The sequence below is a fragment of the Notamacropus eugenii genome, chromosome 1 (genome assembly GCF_028372415.1).
Source record: "Notamacropus eugenii isolate mMacEug1 chromosome 1, mMacEug1.pri_v2, whole genome shotgun sequence".
In the NCBI taxonomy this organism is placed as follows: domain Eukaryota; kingdom Metazoa; phylum Chordata; class Mammalia; order Diprotodontia; family Macropodidae; genus Notamacropus; species Notamacropus eugenii.
The window spans coordinates 69,858,448-69,872,339 of NC_092872.1; the positions used below are offsets into that span (position 1 = coordinate 69,858,448).

Here is a 13,892-nt window from a genome sequence, read left to right on the forward strand (position 1 = left end):
AGTAACTAGCTTTATCTTGTGGCAATACTGTTGTTAATTTCCTCTCCCTCCCACCCTCACCCCATTATTCCTAAAATGAAATGAATGGGTTTGGAATTTATTTCATTCCTTCCCAGATGGGCCATAGTGAGAGAAGCTGGAGAATATGCTATATAGTTCATGCTGAACGTACGACTCTAATTAAATGACAGTAATAAATGTCAATAACGAGGGTGACTTTAAGATTACCCAAAATACTTTACCATACATAACTAGTCTTTCATTAGAACCTACCCCTTGAGGTCCAGAAAAGTGGGTGCTTGTGCTTTTCCTTTCTCTGTCCTCTCTCTCCACATCTTTGCTAACCCGCTTTGCTTCTCTGAAATGGTCTGACTTGTCTTTCTTGCCTTTACACTTCTTCCAGTTCTCCAGATTACAACCCAGCCCTGACTCTTTCAGGATGAACTTCATCCACTCTGCAGCCCTTCAACACAATTCCTACCCAATCCTCTCTAAGCTCTAAGTGGTCTAGCTCCTTACAGCTCTCAGATCAGCCAAACTATAAACAAACTTTTTAAAATCAGCCATTATGTGGCAGATGCTGAGAAAACAGACAAAAATGAAATCTTGCCTGTCTTCAAAGAGCTTATATCTGTCAAGAAAGAAAATGTAGACATATCTGTCTTTCTCCTGTATATTATTACAAATTGTGTTGCAATTATCTATGTATCATTTGCACATAACAAAGTACCCTGAGCATAGTCAGTACTTAATTTTTTGTTCCATTGGATTGAACTCCATGCTATACTTCTAAGATTATATATTTCTGCTGTTTACAGATTTTATCTGTCTTTTTTTCCCTTTATTAGCAGTAGTGAATTCCTTGAAAACAGATTTCTATCGATCCTGAAGCATTCCTTCATTTATTCAACAAATGTTTATTGAACACTTGCTGAATATTAGGCACTTTACTGTAGTCTAACAAGCATGGTATGAAAAAAGAATAATCCATCAACCAATAAACATTTAAGTGCTTACTTTGCATAGGCACTGTGCTAAGCATTAAGGATGCAAAGGAAAATCAAAAACAGGCCCCAGCCTCGAGGAGCTTATAGTGTAAAGGAATCAGATTTTAATTCTAATAAAGAGACAAAAACTCACTCCTCTAATTGAACTAAGTTCAGTAAAAGAGCTTAGATATTCTGTATGAATAACTAATTCATGGAATCATAAGAAAGCATAATAATTAATAATAATATCTTACCTTTTTGTGGTAATTTGCGGTTACTTCTTTTATGAACATTCATACCTTTGGTTGTTTCTTTGTAAATTAGAAGAAGGAAGATATTATTTCCAGGAAGCATGATCAGGAAGGACTTCATTGAAGTTGAGTTGGGCCTTATAAGTTGCCTGGCAGTTGTACAAGGAGAACCAGATTTGATAATTCTGCATGCTCTGTGGAATAGTTAACTCACTTGGATAGAGCATGGTGCTGATCAAGTCCAGGTCACTGCTTCAGACCCCATGTGAGACTTTTGACTTCTTATAGGGCACCACTCTTGCTGTGGCCACACACCCACTTTCTGTCCTCAAGGTAGATTTAGAGCCACAGGTATTTTTCAAGAGGACTGGTTGTCAAGTGTTGTCATGTTTCAGAGATGTGACGTGCTCCATATCATGAGTAGAAACGAGCTCCTTGAGATAGAAGGGCAGCATTTGGGTCATCCTTTCAGTTTTCTCTGATCATGGAAGGTCATGGAGAACATGCCTCAGTGCAGTGAGGTGGACCACACTGCTCACTACGGCAGGCTAAGTCATGAAGAGTGCTCTGATATCTAGAACTGATTGAATTCTTCCTGGGGGAGAACTACTTGGAAGGGAAAGGTTTTTATCTGTACATGGTTGCCAAAATAATACTTCTGGAGCATAACTCTGCCAGTGTCACTGCCCCTGCACCTTCAGGTCTTCTTCTAACTAGTGAATTTTTAGATCTTATTTTATGGAGATTAGTAGATTTGCTTTTGCGGAAAATGATTATTATATAGCTTCAATTATCAGTGACTGTATTTAATTTTAATCCCTTCTGCACTTTGCTTATTTGACATTATTTTATGTTTTGTATTGTCTTTCACATGAAAATTTTATGTTAAAATTATAAAAATGCCATTTATTTAAAATCTGCAAAAGCCTATTTTGATACTGTATTTCTATTGAACTCCCCTTATATATAACCATACAGCATCAAGGGATGAATTCTGACATTTTAAAAGATAGATTTTTGTGGCAGGAAGTAGCCAGGGGTCATTGTGCTACATGGCTTCCCAAAGATAATCCAGTTTGCTCTCTTTTCAAGTCCAGGCCCAGCTCATTGTCTAGATGTGCTAGTAGACTGACTCAGTAGGTTGTCTGTCTAACTATATGTTATAACTTGGACAACAATCCTTCTTCCTTGCATGGATCGTGTCTTTTGTGTGGTCACAGGTCTCATTTAAGAGGCCTAGGAGCATTCTAGGCTTTGATCCAATCATCTATGTGACTGCAAATCATGAAATCTTCAAGAGAATCAATTTCACATGACCCTAAAGGGCAATGGAGAAGCGCAGGATGTTCATAAGTAAACATGCTGCTACCTGTTATCAACAGTAACTTTGACATAAGGAATATCATCCACCAAATACACAGTGGTAAAAGGCTGTGAGCCAGTCACATATCAAGAGCCAGCCATTATACATCATCTATCTATGGATTGTTTAAAGGCAGAGAGGAAGACCTTCCCCCAGTGTGTTGGAGGACATGAACCCACATAGTGAAAAGGCAGGGATGGATTGTGGCCTGTACCCACTTTTCTTGAGCATACCGATCAGTTCATTTTACTTAGTAGGCATTTGTTAAGAACCTGCTAGTCTGTGATCTCATATTGGACACTGAGGGTACATCTACAGAAGTGAAAGAGACTTTGCCCTCAAGGAGCATCCCACTGTTAAACTGTTTTAGGCAGTCTGGCACTTTACTTTGCCGTTTGTCTCCAATGAGTAGTGATGATTTTTTTAATCACATGGGGAGGTGGCCAAGATTGGGGATTTTTTTCTTTTGTACTTGTCAATTTACAGAGAGTTCATGGAGATCCAAGACTTGTTTAAATGGAAAACCACGAACTATCATAGGTTGCTAACCTTAGATTGCCTTGCTCACCTCAGATGGTAGGTCTGTGTATCATTCTTTTAACACTTGCTCTTTAATTTGCAGTCAGAATGAGTACTGCCCAACAGCCTTCCCTGGATGTGGGCATCTCACCCATGATCTGACTCCTCAGCTAGTGTCCAAGTGCCTGTTGGAGAGAGGGAAGAGGGAATAACTTTTTTATTGCATTCATTTGATTTGCATTGGTTTGTTTATGTTTGTTCTTTTCTCTGCTTTACGCTGCAGCAGTCTGAAAGTTTATCATTTTTAAAAAGGAGGAAAAATGGCTTTTGGCCTTACTGTCAAAAGGGTGTGGACAAGGGACACTTTTGCATCTGTGTGTGCGTGCGTGCGTGTGTGTGTGATAGAGAGAGAGAGAGAGAGAGAGAATTCTGTAGTTCTGTAAAGTGCTAGACAGATAAACTTTCATTGCCACTCTAGAACATAGTGTCATAAGTCCATTCCTTGTACTAATGAAGAAATTTGAGATGAAGTTGGCTAAGTAACCTGCTCAGGATCATCCAGCAAATTTGTAGTAATATGGAGATTGTAACTAAGAGTTTCTAACTGGAAATCCTGAAACTCTTAAGACCTCTATAAATTAATATACTATATTTTCCTTCTATATCCTTGCTAAATGACACTCAAATATATATGGAGTATATTTGCATACATAATTTCTAAAGAAATATATACATGACTGTATGGAATTAACACTCAGTGGGAGAAAAATGTTTAGCCTTTCAAGTAGATTAAAACAGTTTATTGGGGGGAAAGAAGCAGTTCCAATTTTATTAGTTTTATAAATGAGGATTCTGGTCCATTAAGTTATAGCTTGCCAAGTGTTAACAGTGCATCGCTTAAATTCTATGAGCACCTACCTTACTTAATCTTTTCTTAAGGCATTTATTGGCAGTTTCTTTCTATTTTGATCTGAGAACAGAGTTGTGTATATGTAGTTGTATCTCTGTGTGTCCAATAGATGGTGAGCTCCTTGAGGACGGACTTTTTTGCCTTTTGTGGGGGGAGGTGGTAACCTGAGTGCATAGCACTGTGCCTGGCACATAGTAGGCATTTAACAAATTATTTTTGACTGGCTATAGCCACTAGACACCATGGGAAGCTTAAGGGGGTGATATTCTACCCTTTTTGTTTTTTAAGACTACTGGGCTTGTGTATGTTCAGCATTGTTTTTATGAGCAAGATAGGGCACTAAGTGATAAATGACACCAATTGAATGCATCTAGAAAATTTACATTATTTAAAAGAAAATGTGATGTCAGTTAAAATTTCCCATAGGGCCACGTTCATGTGCCTGTAGTAAGTAGGAGAGAAGTGTATTTGTCTGTACTTTACATATCATTTGTTTTTGTAGTCTCAGGTTATTTTTAGACTGTCTTTTTATGGTGTTCTTTACTCTCCACCATTTTCTTAATTCTTATGAACTTACTCCCTATTTGACATGGAATCCTTAATATCAAATATATAAGAGAGAGAAGAGAGGCAGTGCCAGGGGATGGTTTCACTCATGGCCCCTTTGCCACATTTTAGGGACCAGTGATGTGAAAAGGAGGTATTTGAGAAATTTGGTGGCATCTCTTCCATTGTAGGAGGAGGGTAACTGCCTAGTGCTGCTACAGCTATATATATATACACCTACACTGTTTTCTCGGTAAAGCTATGTGGATAGCCCTGTTGACCCACTCAGACACTTTCTGTAAGAGTGGAGAGGCCAAGCAGTTTTTCCACTTATAACTTAACATCCCCCAAATGTTGGTTTTTTCTTTCATAACCATCAGTATTTTACATTGTAAGGAGCAAGTGCAGTTATCCCTGCTATTTTCAGAGCACACATGGGACTATTTAATATCAAAGCCCTAGTATAATGGAGTAATGGAAATGTAATTGTGTAGGTTTCTGCTGGTTACCATGTGGTGGAGGACCGAGTGGTTGCAGTGTGTTATTTTATAGGAGAGTCCTAATTTAGTCATTTTTTTAATCTTTTACATTCAGTGGCATAATTGGTGTTGAGGACCTTTTTCTGAGTTAACTAAAAGTTAGGAGTGAGTAGGATCAAACTTGGGATTATATACTTACACCTGTTGATTTCAGTATCTCTGAAAGAAGGGGGTGAAGGGGAAATGGCATTCACATGGCAGCTTTTTGTGAATATTGTCTCATTTGGTCACTTGCAAGACATCACCCTGCTCGCAGAGATAGTGCTGCCCAACGTCCATCAGCAAAGTTGCTCGTCCATCAGTGTAGATGAATTTGTGCCTTTTACTCTGATTGTTTCCTCAAGTTCCTTCTCTGACCAACAGCATATGTTACCAGAGCCCAATCAATGGTCATGGAAAGTACCAGAATTAACCTTCGCACTCTGAGCAAAGGTTATGACCTTAGCTTCTTCAGCTCATCATAACTAAGATTAACCAGTATAACTGTATTTAATTTTATTTCAGAAAGGGGAAAATACAAGTAAGAAACCTCAAGACAACATTAAACGTTTCAATTTGAAATAGATTTTGTTAATACTCTGTAAATTGTTCGTGTATTTTTACCAAGCACATAATAGATAATGTAGAGGACAAAACCAAAAATAGTTCTGTGAATATTGGGGGAAAAAACTTTTGGAAATTGAGAAATATCCAGGATTTTACATATTGTCTGTATTATGAATCATGGTGTTATACTAATCCTATGCTGTGCCCATATTAGAAAAGATTAACTCTGTTTAATTCTCAGATTTCATGGTTTGACTTATTATATGCAAACAAAGTTTCCTTAACCTGTACAGAATAAGACAGAAAATACTGTAGTTGAAATTTGGAATTTGAAGTATGTATTATTGTTATTCATAGCGTGTTCTATAGGGTAGTTTAGTAGAACAACCACCTCGTCTTTGCACAGGGAATACTTTGGAAGATTCTCCCAGTAGTTATTAACACTGAAAAATTATTGGTGTTTGATGAGACCCGAACTTATTTGTGAAGGAGAAATCTGATTTATGTTAATGGGAGAATAGAGGGCTCTGTGAAGGCTGTTTATAGTTTTTGTGTGTTAATTATTTCCTTAATCAGGTAGACTTTAAAAAAAATACCTTTACCTGTAATGAACAGTAGACTGGCACAAGTAGTAGTTTGTTTGGAAGTTCTGCCTTTTTTTTAGCTTTCTCTTCACCCTTCTACCCCCATACTCTGTTCATTTACATGCTTATTTGCATAAAGCTACACATTTTCTTAGCCAGTTTGCACTTTGTTTTGGTTATATTGACTGTCCCCTAGTACTTTTTCATTTTTTCTCTCCTTCTGATTCAGAATTTTTATCCCCTGAATTATATACTTTATGAGAAAGGGGACACTGACATCCCTATGTATTTCAGCAAAATTTTAATCGGAATAACTTTATAAATGCATTATTCTTATTAAATAAGAATTGCTAAGGAAACCCTTTATCTGGATACTCATTGAAAGTGTTTCTTCTCTGTATGTCCTGGTGTGGCTCCAATTCTGGTGCAATGGATCATTCAGGGTGTGATAAGTCAACTAAACAATTCAAATATTCCCAGGGAAAAGCAATCCAAGAGGCAGTAAAACCAGCTCACAAGGCCCTAAGAACAGATAAAACCAGCAAAGAGGTAAGAGCAGGTGGCCAGGAAGTTCTCTGGCATCTCAGGTGCTCCCTGAAAGTCCTCAAACTATTTTTATGTCCTCCTTCCCCAAAGGGCCCACAGCTGAGCTCCGAATTGATCCACCTGTAGGCAAAGTTAAATCAGACTACTCTAGGTCTGCTTTATCAGTCTTGGCTTACAACAGCACTGGATGGTGGTATAGAAATGTGGGGCTAAACTCATTACACCAACCCCCCCCCCCCCCCCCCCCCCCCTCCAGTTCCACCAACATCTTGGCCCACAGCAGGCTGTACTTGTTGGCTTTCGTTTTTGCTCATGTTCTTGTCAAAGGTCCCACTTCCGTCTTGAACTTTTGTCTAGGAGCCTGTTATTATCACAGACTGTGTATGTGAGCTAGTGGGCTTACTTAACTTTTATAGAAAGAGTTTCCACTGTTTACTATATTCTCTTGACAGCACATAGGCCAAAAAAAGATTATATAGTGGGATTTCAGACTCCCTAACAGGACATCCTATTTGGGGAGGGTGGGGGTGGGTGGGAAGGAGTATTTTCTTCACTTCTGAGCTCCACATTTAGGAAAGATATTGTCAAAATTTGAAGGTGTTCAGAAGAGGGAAACCAAGGTAGTCTAGAGGATTGGAGACCATGCCATACTAGGATCAGTTGGGGAAAAATTAAGAACAATTAGCCTGGAAAAGATTTGAGGTAGACATCAGATATTTACAGGTCTGTCAAACAGAAGATAAAGTAAATTTGATCTGCTTGGCTCCAGAGAACAATTCTAGGATAAGGAATAAGTGGATTTGGGCTTGTTTTAAGGGGAGTAAACCCTTGAAAACAATTGGAGCTGTCCAAAAGTAGAACAGGTGGGTGGATAGTCACTTCCCTATTCCTGGAGGACTCCTAGATGAGGAGTGTATGAATACTTGTCAGCATACATTATCAAACTAGGTGGTCTTTGAGTTCTCTTCTGGCTCTCAGGACTTAATTTGGAAGGTGCTTTCATAATTAAGCCCCCAGTAATTGCTTAGTTTTGATCATTTACCTTTTTCTCTTTAAAGTAGACTTCAAGAGAGAATCATTCTAGTTTAATCAAGGTACTAATTTTTAACAAACCAAGATTATTTCCTGGTCTTTAGAACTCTTCTTACCTCCTTCCTCCTCTGAAATGACTAAACAAATCCAAGGAACAGTGTGGTAGTCCTAGACATATCAGTCATGGGTGCTTTTTTTACAAAGAGCGCTATTGAAGAGTTTTCTTCCTTCTTGTCATTCTTTGACTGCTCTACCCTTTGAGACTAAGTTGGGGAAATTTTTGAAGGTGCTCGATTCGTCCAGTGATAGTATATGACTGATGCGGCAACTCGGTGGTACAGTGGATAAAGCACTAGTGCAAGAGTCAGGAGGACCTGACTTCAAATCTCACCTCAGACACTTGACACTCACTAGCTGTGTCACCTTGGGCAAGTCACTTAACCTCAATTGCCTCATCTTGGGTCATCTCCAGTCATCCTGATGAATATCTAGTCACTGGATTCAGATGGCTCTAGAGTAGAAGTGAGGCTGGTGACCTGCACAGCACTGCCTCACTCAAAATAAAGTCAAGTGCAGGTCATGTCATCATTTCTCTGATGGCATGGTCTTCTTCAGCAATGAAGGACGAACACACATACACACAGTGTGTAACTGCAAATGGTGAACTACTGTAGCCTTTGAAGAACTAAAGTGAAGGACTGCCCAGTATATGGAAGCAGGTGGAGATACATTACAAATGAGGAATTATTCAGGAGAGAAGCAGTGTAAAGGATGTAATTGGAGAAACATATGGTCAGAAAAAAGGTAGGCCAATCCTATCACCAAAGTGATAGGCAACCTGTTTGGTACACTGGTATCCACACAATGTTGAGAAGACATGAGAAAGGCTTCCAGGTCAACCCTGTGTGATGAATGTATGGAGACTGTAGACAAGAATCAGGCAGGAAGGGTTCTAATAGGTTGTGGGAGGGTATTCTCACATGAGTGAAATCTCAGCTCCATTAGAATATTATAGACTGTCTCCATCAATGGCGCCATGTTGTACCTGAGACATGGTTCTGAATGTCTCAGTTGAGAAAAAATGACCTTTATAAATGCATAAAATAATCCTTTTTAGATTAGACTTAAAATAGAAGATTCTATCTCATTAGATTTCATTTATGGTCGGCATGGTATGATAAAAAGTTTAAAAACTGAATTTCATCTTTAAGGGCCATATGATTATTAAAAATCATTCACTTACGGTTTTGTTTACTATTTTAGTCAAAATGAGTCCTGTTTCTGTCTATGAGTATTTTCCGTCTTCTCTTCAACGTCAGGTCAATTGCACGGTCAGTTTTCTCTGTAAGATCTAGACATGGCTTGTAGAGAGAACCTGCTCTGTCATAAATAAAAATAACCTCTTGAGGGTAGCTCTTTGTAGAAGGTAGCACGTGCCAGACAGGTCTACCCACCACTACCACCTTGACCACAACCTCCCCTTGGACAGGACCATGGAAGGACTCTGGAAAGAAAGTTCTCACTACCAGAGTCCTGTGTACCATCAAATGACTCAGCCTCAGAAAGGGGGAATATATGTTTATCATTGGAATTACATTACAGAAGATACATTGCCATCTGTTAAGGAGTTAGAGACCTCTCCATATGACTTGTACCCAAAACCTCTTTTTTTATGTGTTTGCTCCTTGAGAGCAAAGACCCTCTGTTTGTATCCTCAGTATTGAGCTACACTTGGTAAGCAATTAATGATTTTTCACTAATCTATTCATTGAATTACCCAAAGGAATTAAGTTTCATAATATAACTACAGTAGATCATTCTTAGAGATTTCTCTCCCAGCTTTGTAGCTTCATCTTTTATTAAAAATCTATTTACAACTTAGCCTTCCACTTCTGTGGTATAGATATTCATTTTTTTAAAAACAGACATCTCATCACAAAATTGTGCCTTTTTTCATTGGCCATTTCTGTACTGTAAATTGGCTCATGGTGGATAAGTAGGTCACTACTAATTAGAAGCCTGTCTTATAAAAAACTTGTTGAAATCTCTCAGTGATAAAACTTGAATAAGAAAAGGTGCCTATTTATTGTTTATAAGTCTAGAGTAATGATTCAACTTCAATAAGTTCTTTGTTTTTTATATGCAAGGGGGGAAATCTGAAGAGTCAGACTTGGGGTGGGGGGAGGAAAATATTTTAAAATTAGTTTTTTGATAAAAACCTGACTTTGTTTTAATCAGCGTTTATTTAATTATTGCTGTAAACACACTCCAGAAAAGATCAGAATGGAGGGTTTGTAAGATTTGTGATGTGAATCTGTGCCAAGTCTGATTTGACTCGAAAGCAATTATGTTGTTAAGCATCGCCCATTGCCCCAGTGCCCATTGTGGAGATCCTCCTTTAAATTCTGTTGATAATTAACTACTTTATCATTCTGCTGGAGTATTCTAACATGTCACTTTTATTAAGCAGTAAAAATCCAAGAATAAAATATCTATAGTACCAAAACTAACCAGATAGAGAAAAATGAAACTCCAGAGTATCACATGCATTAAAAAAGTGGAAATAAATGCTGAAGTTTCAATACACATCACTGTTTACTCTCTTTATTTTAGGTGCTATTTCATCATTACTTAGAAACATTTTTACTTCTTTTAACAGGAATATAACAATATTCTTACATAGTGTATCAGAAACAATCCACCCCAACTCTGGGCTAATTATATGTTCACATTCACTTCTAGTTTCTTAGAAAACTATATTGTTGGAGTTGAACATTAAGACAGGCACCAAGGTTAAGGGGAAAGGGACAGAATGTAGAGTAATTCTTGATTTGGCATTGGAAGTGTATAATGAAGAGTATTTCATACCGTTTTTTTTTTTTTTTTTTTTTGAGAAAAAGTATTATAAAAACTCAGTCAAGCCCGTCGAGGCAGAAGTGGATCTTCCACAAGCTTTACCTGCCTCTCAGCACCTCCCTCCTTACTGTGGTACCTGCTACTTTCTTGCTGTCTTAGAGTTTTCTAACCGCAACTCTATAAACTCCCATTCACACTAAAGTGTTAGAGAATGGATGTGCTTTCCTTATTGCGGAGGGAAGTCTCTTCATTAAAAATTTTTCTTTTAATCAACAACATTTATTTTCTCTAAACCCCCCCCCCCCCAAATCCTGTAACAAATATGTATAGTCAAGCACAATAAATTTTCATAATTCCCATATCCAAAAATAGGGGTTTTTTTCCTCTTGTGCTCCCTCTTGAGTCTGTCACTTCTTTGTTAGGAGATGGGGAGCGTTCTTCATCTTAGGGTCTCAGGAATGGTGATTGGTTATTGCCTTTTTGAAAATTCTTAAGTCTTTCACATATATTTATCTTTTCAAGATGTTGTTGTTATCAAACTTAAAGACAATGAAAGGGAAGAAACAGTGCTTAACTCTCAAAGGACTGAAGTTTGAACCGAATTTCAGTCTCTGTTGTGCCCATATCATGGAGATGTTATTTAGAGACATAGGATGAGGAGGGCAATTCCTTAGTCCACTTACGAGTAACACAAACTCTGCAGAAAATAATAAGGCTTAGAATATTGAGGTTTTGAAAGTAGTCACAGTTGGTTGGCTACATCTTCTCTCCTTGTGGGCAGTTGTTCGGATATATTAAGCCTGTTCTCCATGGCAGGAATGTCTTTATTTCACATGTAAATCCAATGGAGCGGAGTGGAGAACTCTTGGGGCTGGGAATCCTGAGGCCTGTTTCTGACACTGACTCTGCTACTAAACCCCTGTTTGACCTTGAGCTAGATGACTGCCCCCTCTCTGAATCTGTAAAATGAGGGGGTTTGACCAGATCTCTCTCCAGCCTTGTCCTGCTCTAGAGTGCTGCTTCTCACTCTAGTCACCTGGCTGTTGTGCCTAAAAACCACAGTATGAAAATTGGACATTTGTTTTTAATAATTTGAGGGCGGAAATGGGGCTTCGTTCATTTCCTCAATGTTCGTGAATTAAATTTACATGGGTTGGGATTTATTTTCAAGTTTCCATTTTTAGCCAGGTTCAAATATGTAAACAGTTAACCCTGGAATGTGTCCTAATGAATTTACTGTAATACAGAACACAAACATTCCCACCACAATCTCTGAAGTCCTCCTCTTAACAGTAATGTAGCTTGGAATTGTACTATTTGGAATAGATTTTGTATTTATATTTTCATATAGAATATCTTTGCAAGTCGAATTTCAGTTAATTCTAACAAAAGGTAAACTCTTGACTAGTAATACACAAAAGAAAAATAATCTCCTTAGAGGCTGTTGTGGAACACTGGCTGCCACCCTACTGTACCTACCAAGCCAACTGCTAGTTAGTATTTCATTAGATGTAAAAGGCTACATTCCCTGTAACCTTTTAAGGCCTAAGGAGGAAGAGTTTAGTTTTTCTAAGAAGAGCATGATTCTTTTCCTCCTCGACTTCCTACTCACTAGGGGTACCAGTTACCCTCCTCTCTCCCACCTGAAAGATGGTTTCCTTGTTGCCTCCACCACCATCCACTTGTGAGGAGAGATCTCAAACTGTACCAACTGATAACGAACACTTTGAAAGTTTAAAGTGATTTTTAAAAACCAAGGATATGGATAGGGAGTAGACTTTTGATTTTACTGGTCCAGGGAACTATCACCACCGATGCAGGCTCGGTGCAGCTTAAGGTTGTGGCAACTTATGATCCAGTGGATGGAGTCCTACACCTGGAGTCAGGAAGACCTGAGTTCTGATCTGTCCTCCGGCACTTGCCTGTGTATGACACACAGGGAAAATCACTTTATCTCTGTTTGCCTCAGTTTCCTCAACCTTAAAATGGGGATTATAACAGCACCTGCTTCTCAAGTTTGTTACTAGGATAGTGATTTAATATGTATAAAAAGCACTTAGCAGAGCGCCGGACACATAGTAGGCACCACAGAAATATTCCCTTCTTCTTGAAGAGTTGCCTTGAATACTGAGGTTAAGTGATTTGCCCAGAATCAGTAAAGGACAGTGTATTAAGGTCTTAACAGATATAATCTATTTTCTTTTTTCTTTTTCTTTCTTTTTTTTGGGGGAGGGGGGCTTAGGCATCATCTCAATCTACTGAATCCTAACACAATTACCCTGCCTCCCGAAAAATAGTTCCCAAAGAGTTTTTTCTTTTATACAGAAGAAATCATACATACTTATACATATATGTACATACATGCATATAAACATCCTATATTGAGACATAAGATGAACTTTTTATTTATTTAAATATGGTTTTCTAGAGATACTTAAAATATTTGCATTTTTTGATAGTAGTGCCCACGGTATCATCAGTTTTTCCTTTCTTCGTTCTTATAATTTTAATTAAAGATGCTATATTGTTAAAAGATTTTAAAATAAACATTCTTTATTTAAACTGGTTTTGTTGTGGTGACTTATTGTTTTATCATTCTCCCTTTTCCTCCCCCATACCCTTTCTTTCCTTTTCCTTTCTCCCTCTTTTTCTCTTTTCCCCTTCTACTTTTTTCTCCATTTCCCCTCTTTCTCCACTCCTCAGACCCCCTCTTCTCTCTCCGCCTCTTCTCCTAGTAGTTTATTCCAAAATAAAAAAGGAAATTAAAGTCTTCATTGAACAGAAAAATAGTGGCGTTCAATACATAGGAACTTACAATACCTCTTCACCTTTCTCATTTCAGAGTTCTTCTGTGTCCCCATCTGCCAGTTTCAGAACTGCAGAGAAGCACCGGAACTCAACAGACTACTCATCAGACAGCAAAAAACAGAAAACTGAAGAAAAGGAAATAACAACTCGTTATGTAAGCTTGTATTCACTTTGGTTGAGGCTGGTGTTACTTTTCGGTGCTATAATAATAGCCACTTTTCCTTTAGCTATTTCTCTCTAAAACTAGGATGTAGGGGGTAATAAAACTTTTTAAAAATGAAATGCTAAGTATTTGATGTAGTTTTTTGTGCCATCTCTAAATCCCTACTTTTCAAAGTGTGAAGTGAGTTTTTGTTTGTTTTGCTTACTGCGTATTTGGGTTTTGTCATTGTTACAACTGCTG

At 38.1% G+C, this 13,892-nt stretch overlaps 1 protein-coding gene across 5 annotated transcripts in view; it reads left to right on the plus strand.

Annotated features, from left to right (window-relative positions):
* Positions 1 to 13,892, plus strand: part of LOC140501449 (transducin-like enhancer protein 4) — a 154,247-nt gene that overhangs the window by 120,779 nt on the left and 19,576 nt on the right. For all 5 annotated transcript variants that reach the window (XR_011966187.1, XR_011966188.1, XR_011966191.1 and 2 more), the window contains one exon: positions 13,524 to 13,643. Coding sequence is in view for 1 of the 5 variants with exons in the window: in XM_072605068.1 (XP_072461169.1) it covers positions 13,524 to 13,643 (120 nt within the window). In the remaining 4 variants the exon portion in view is untranslated. The remainder of the gene's footprint in view (positions 1 to 13,523; positions 13,644 to 13,892) is intronic.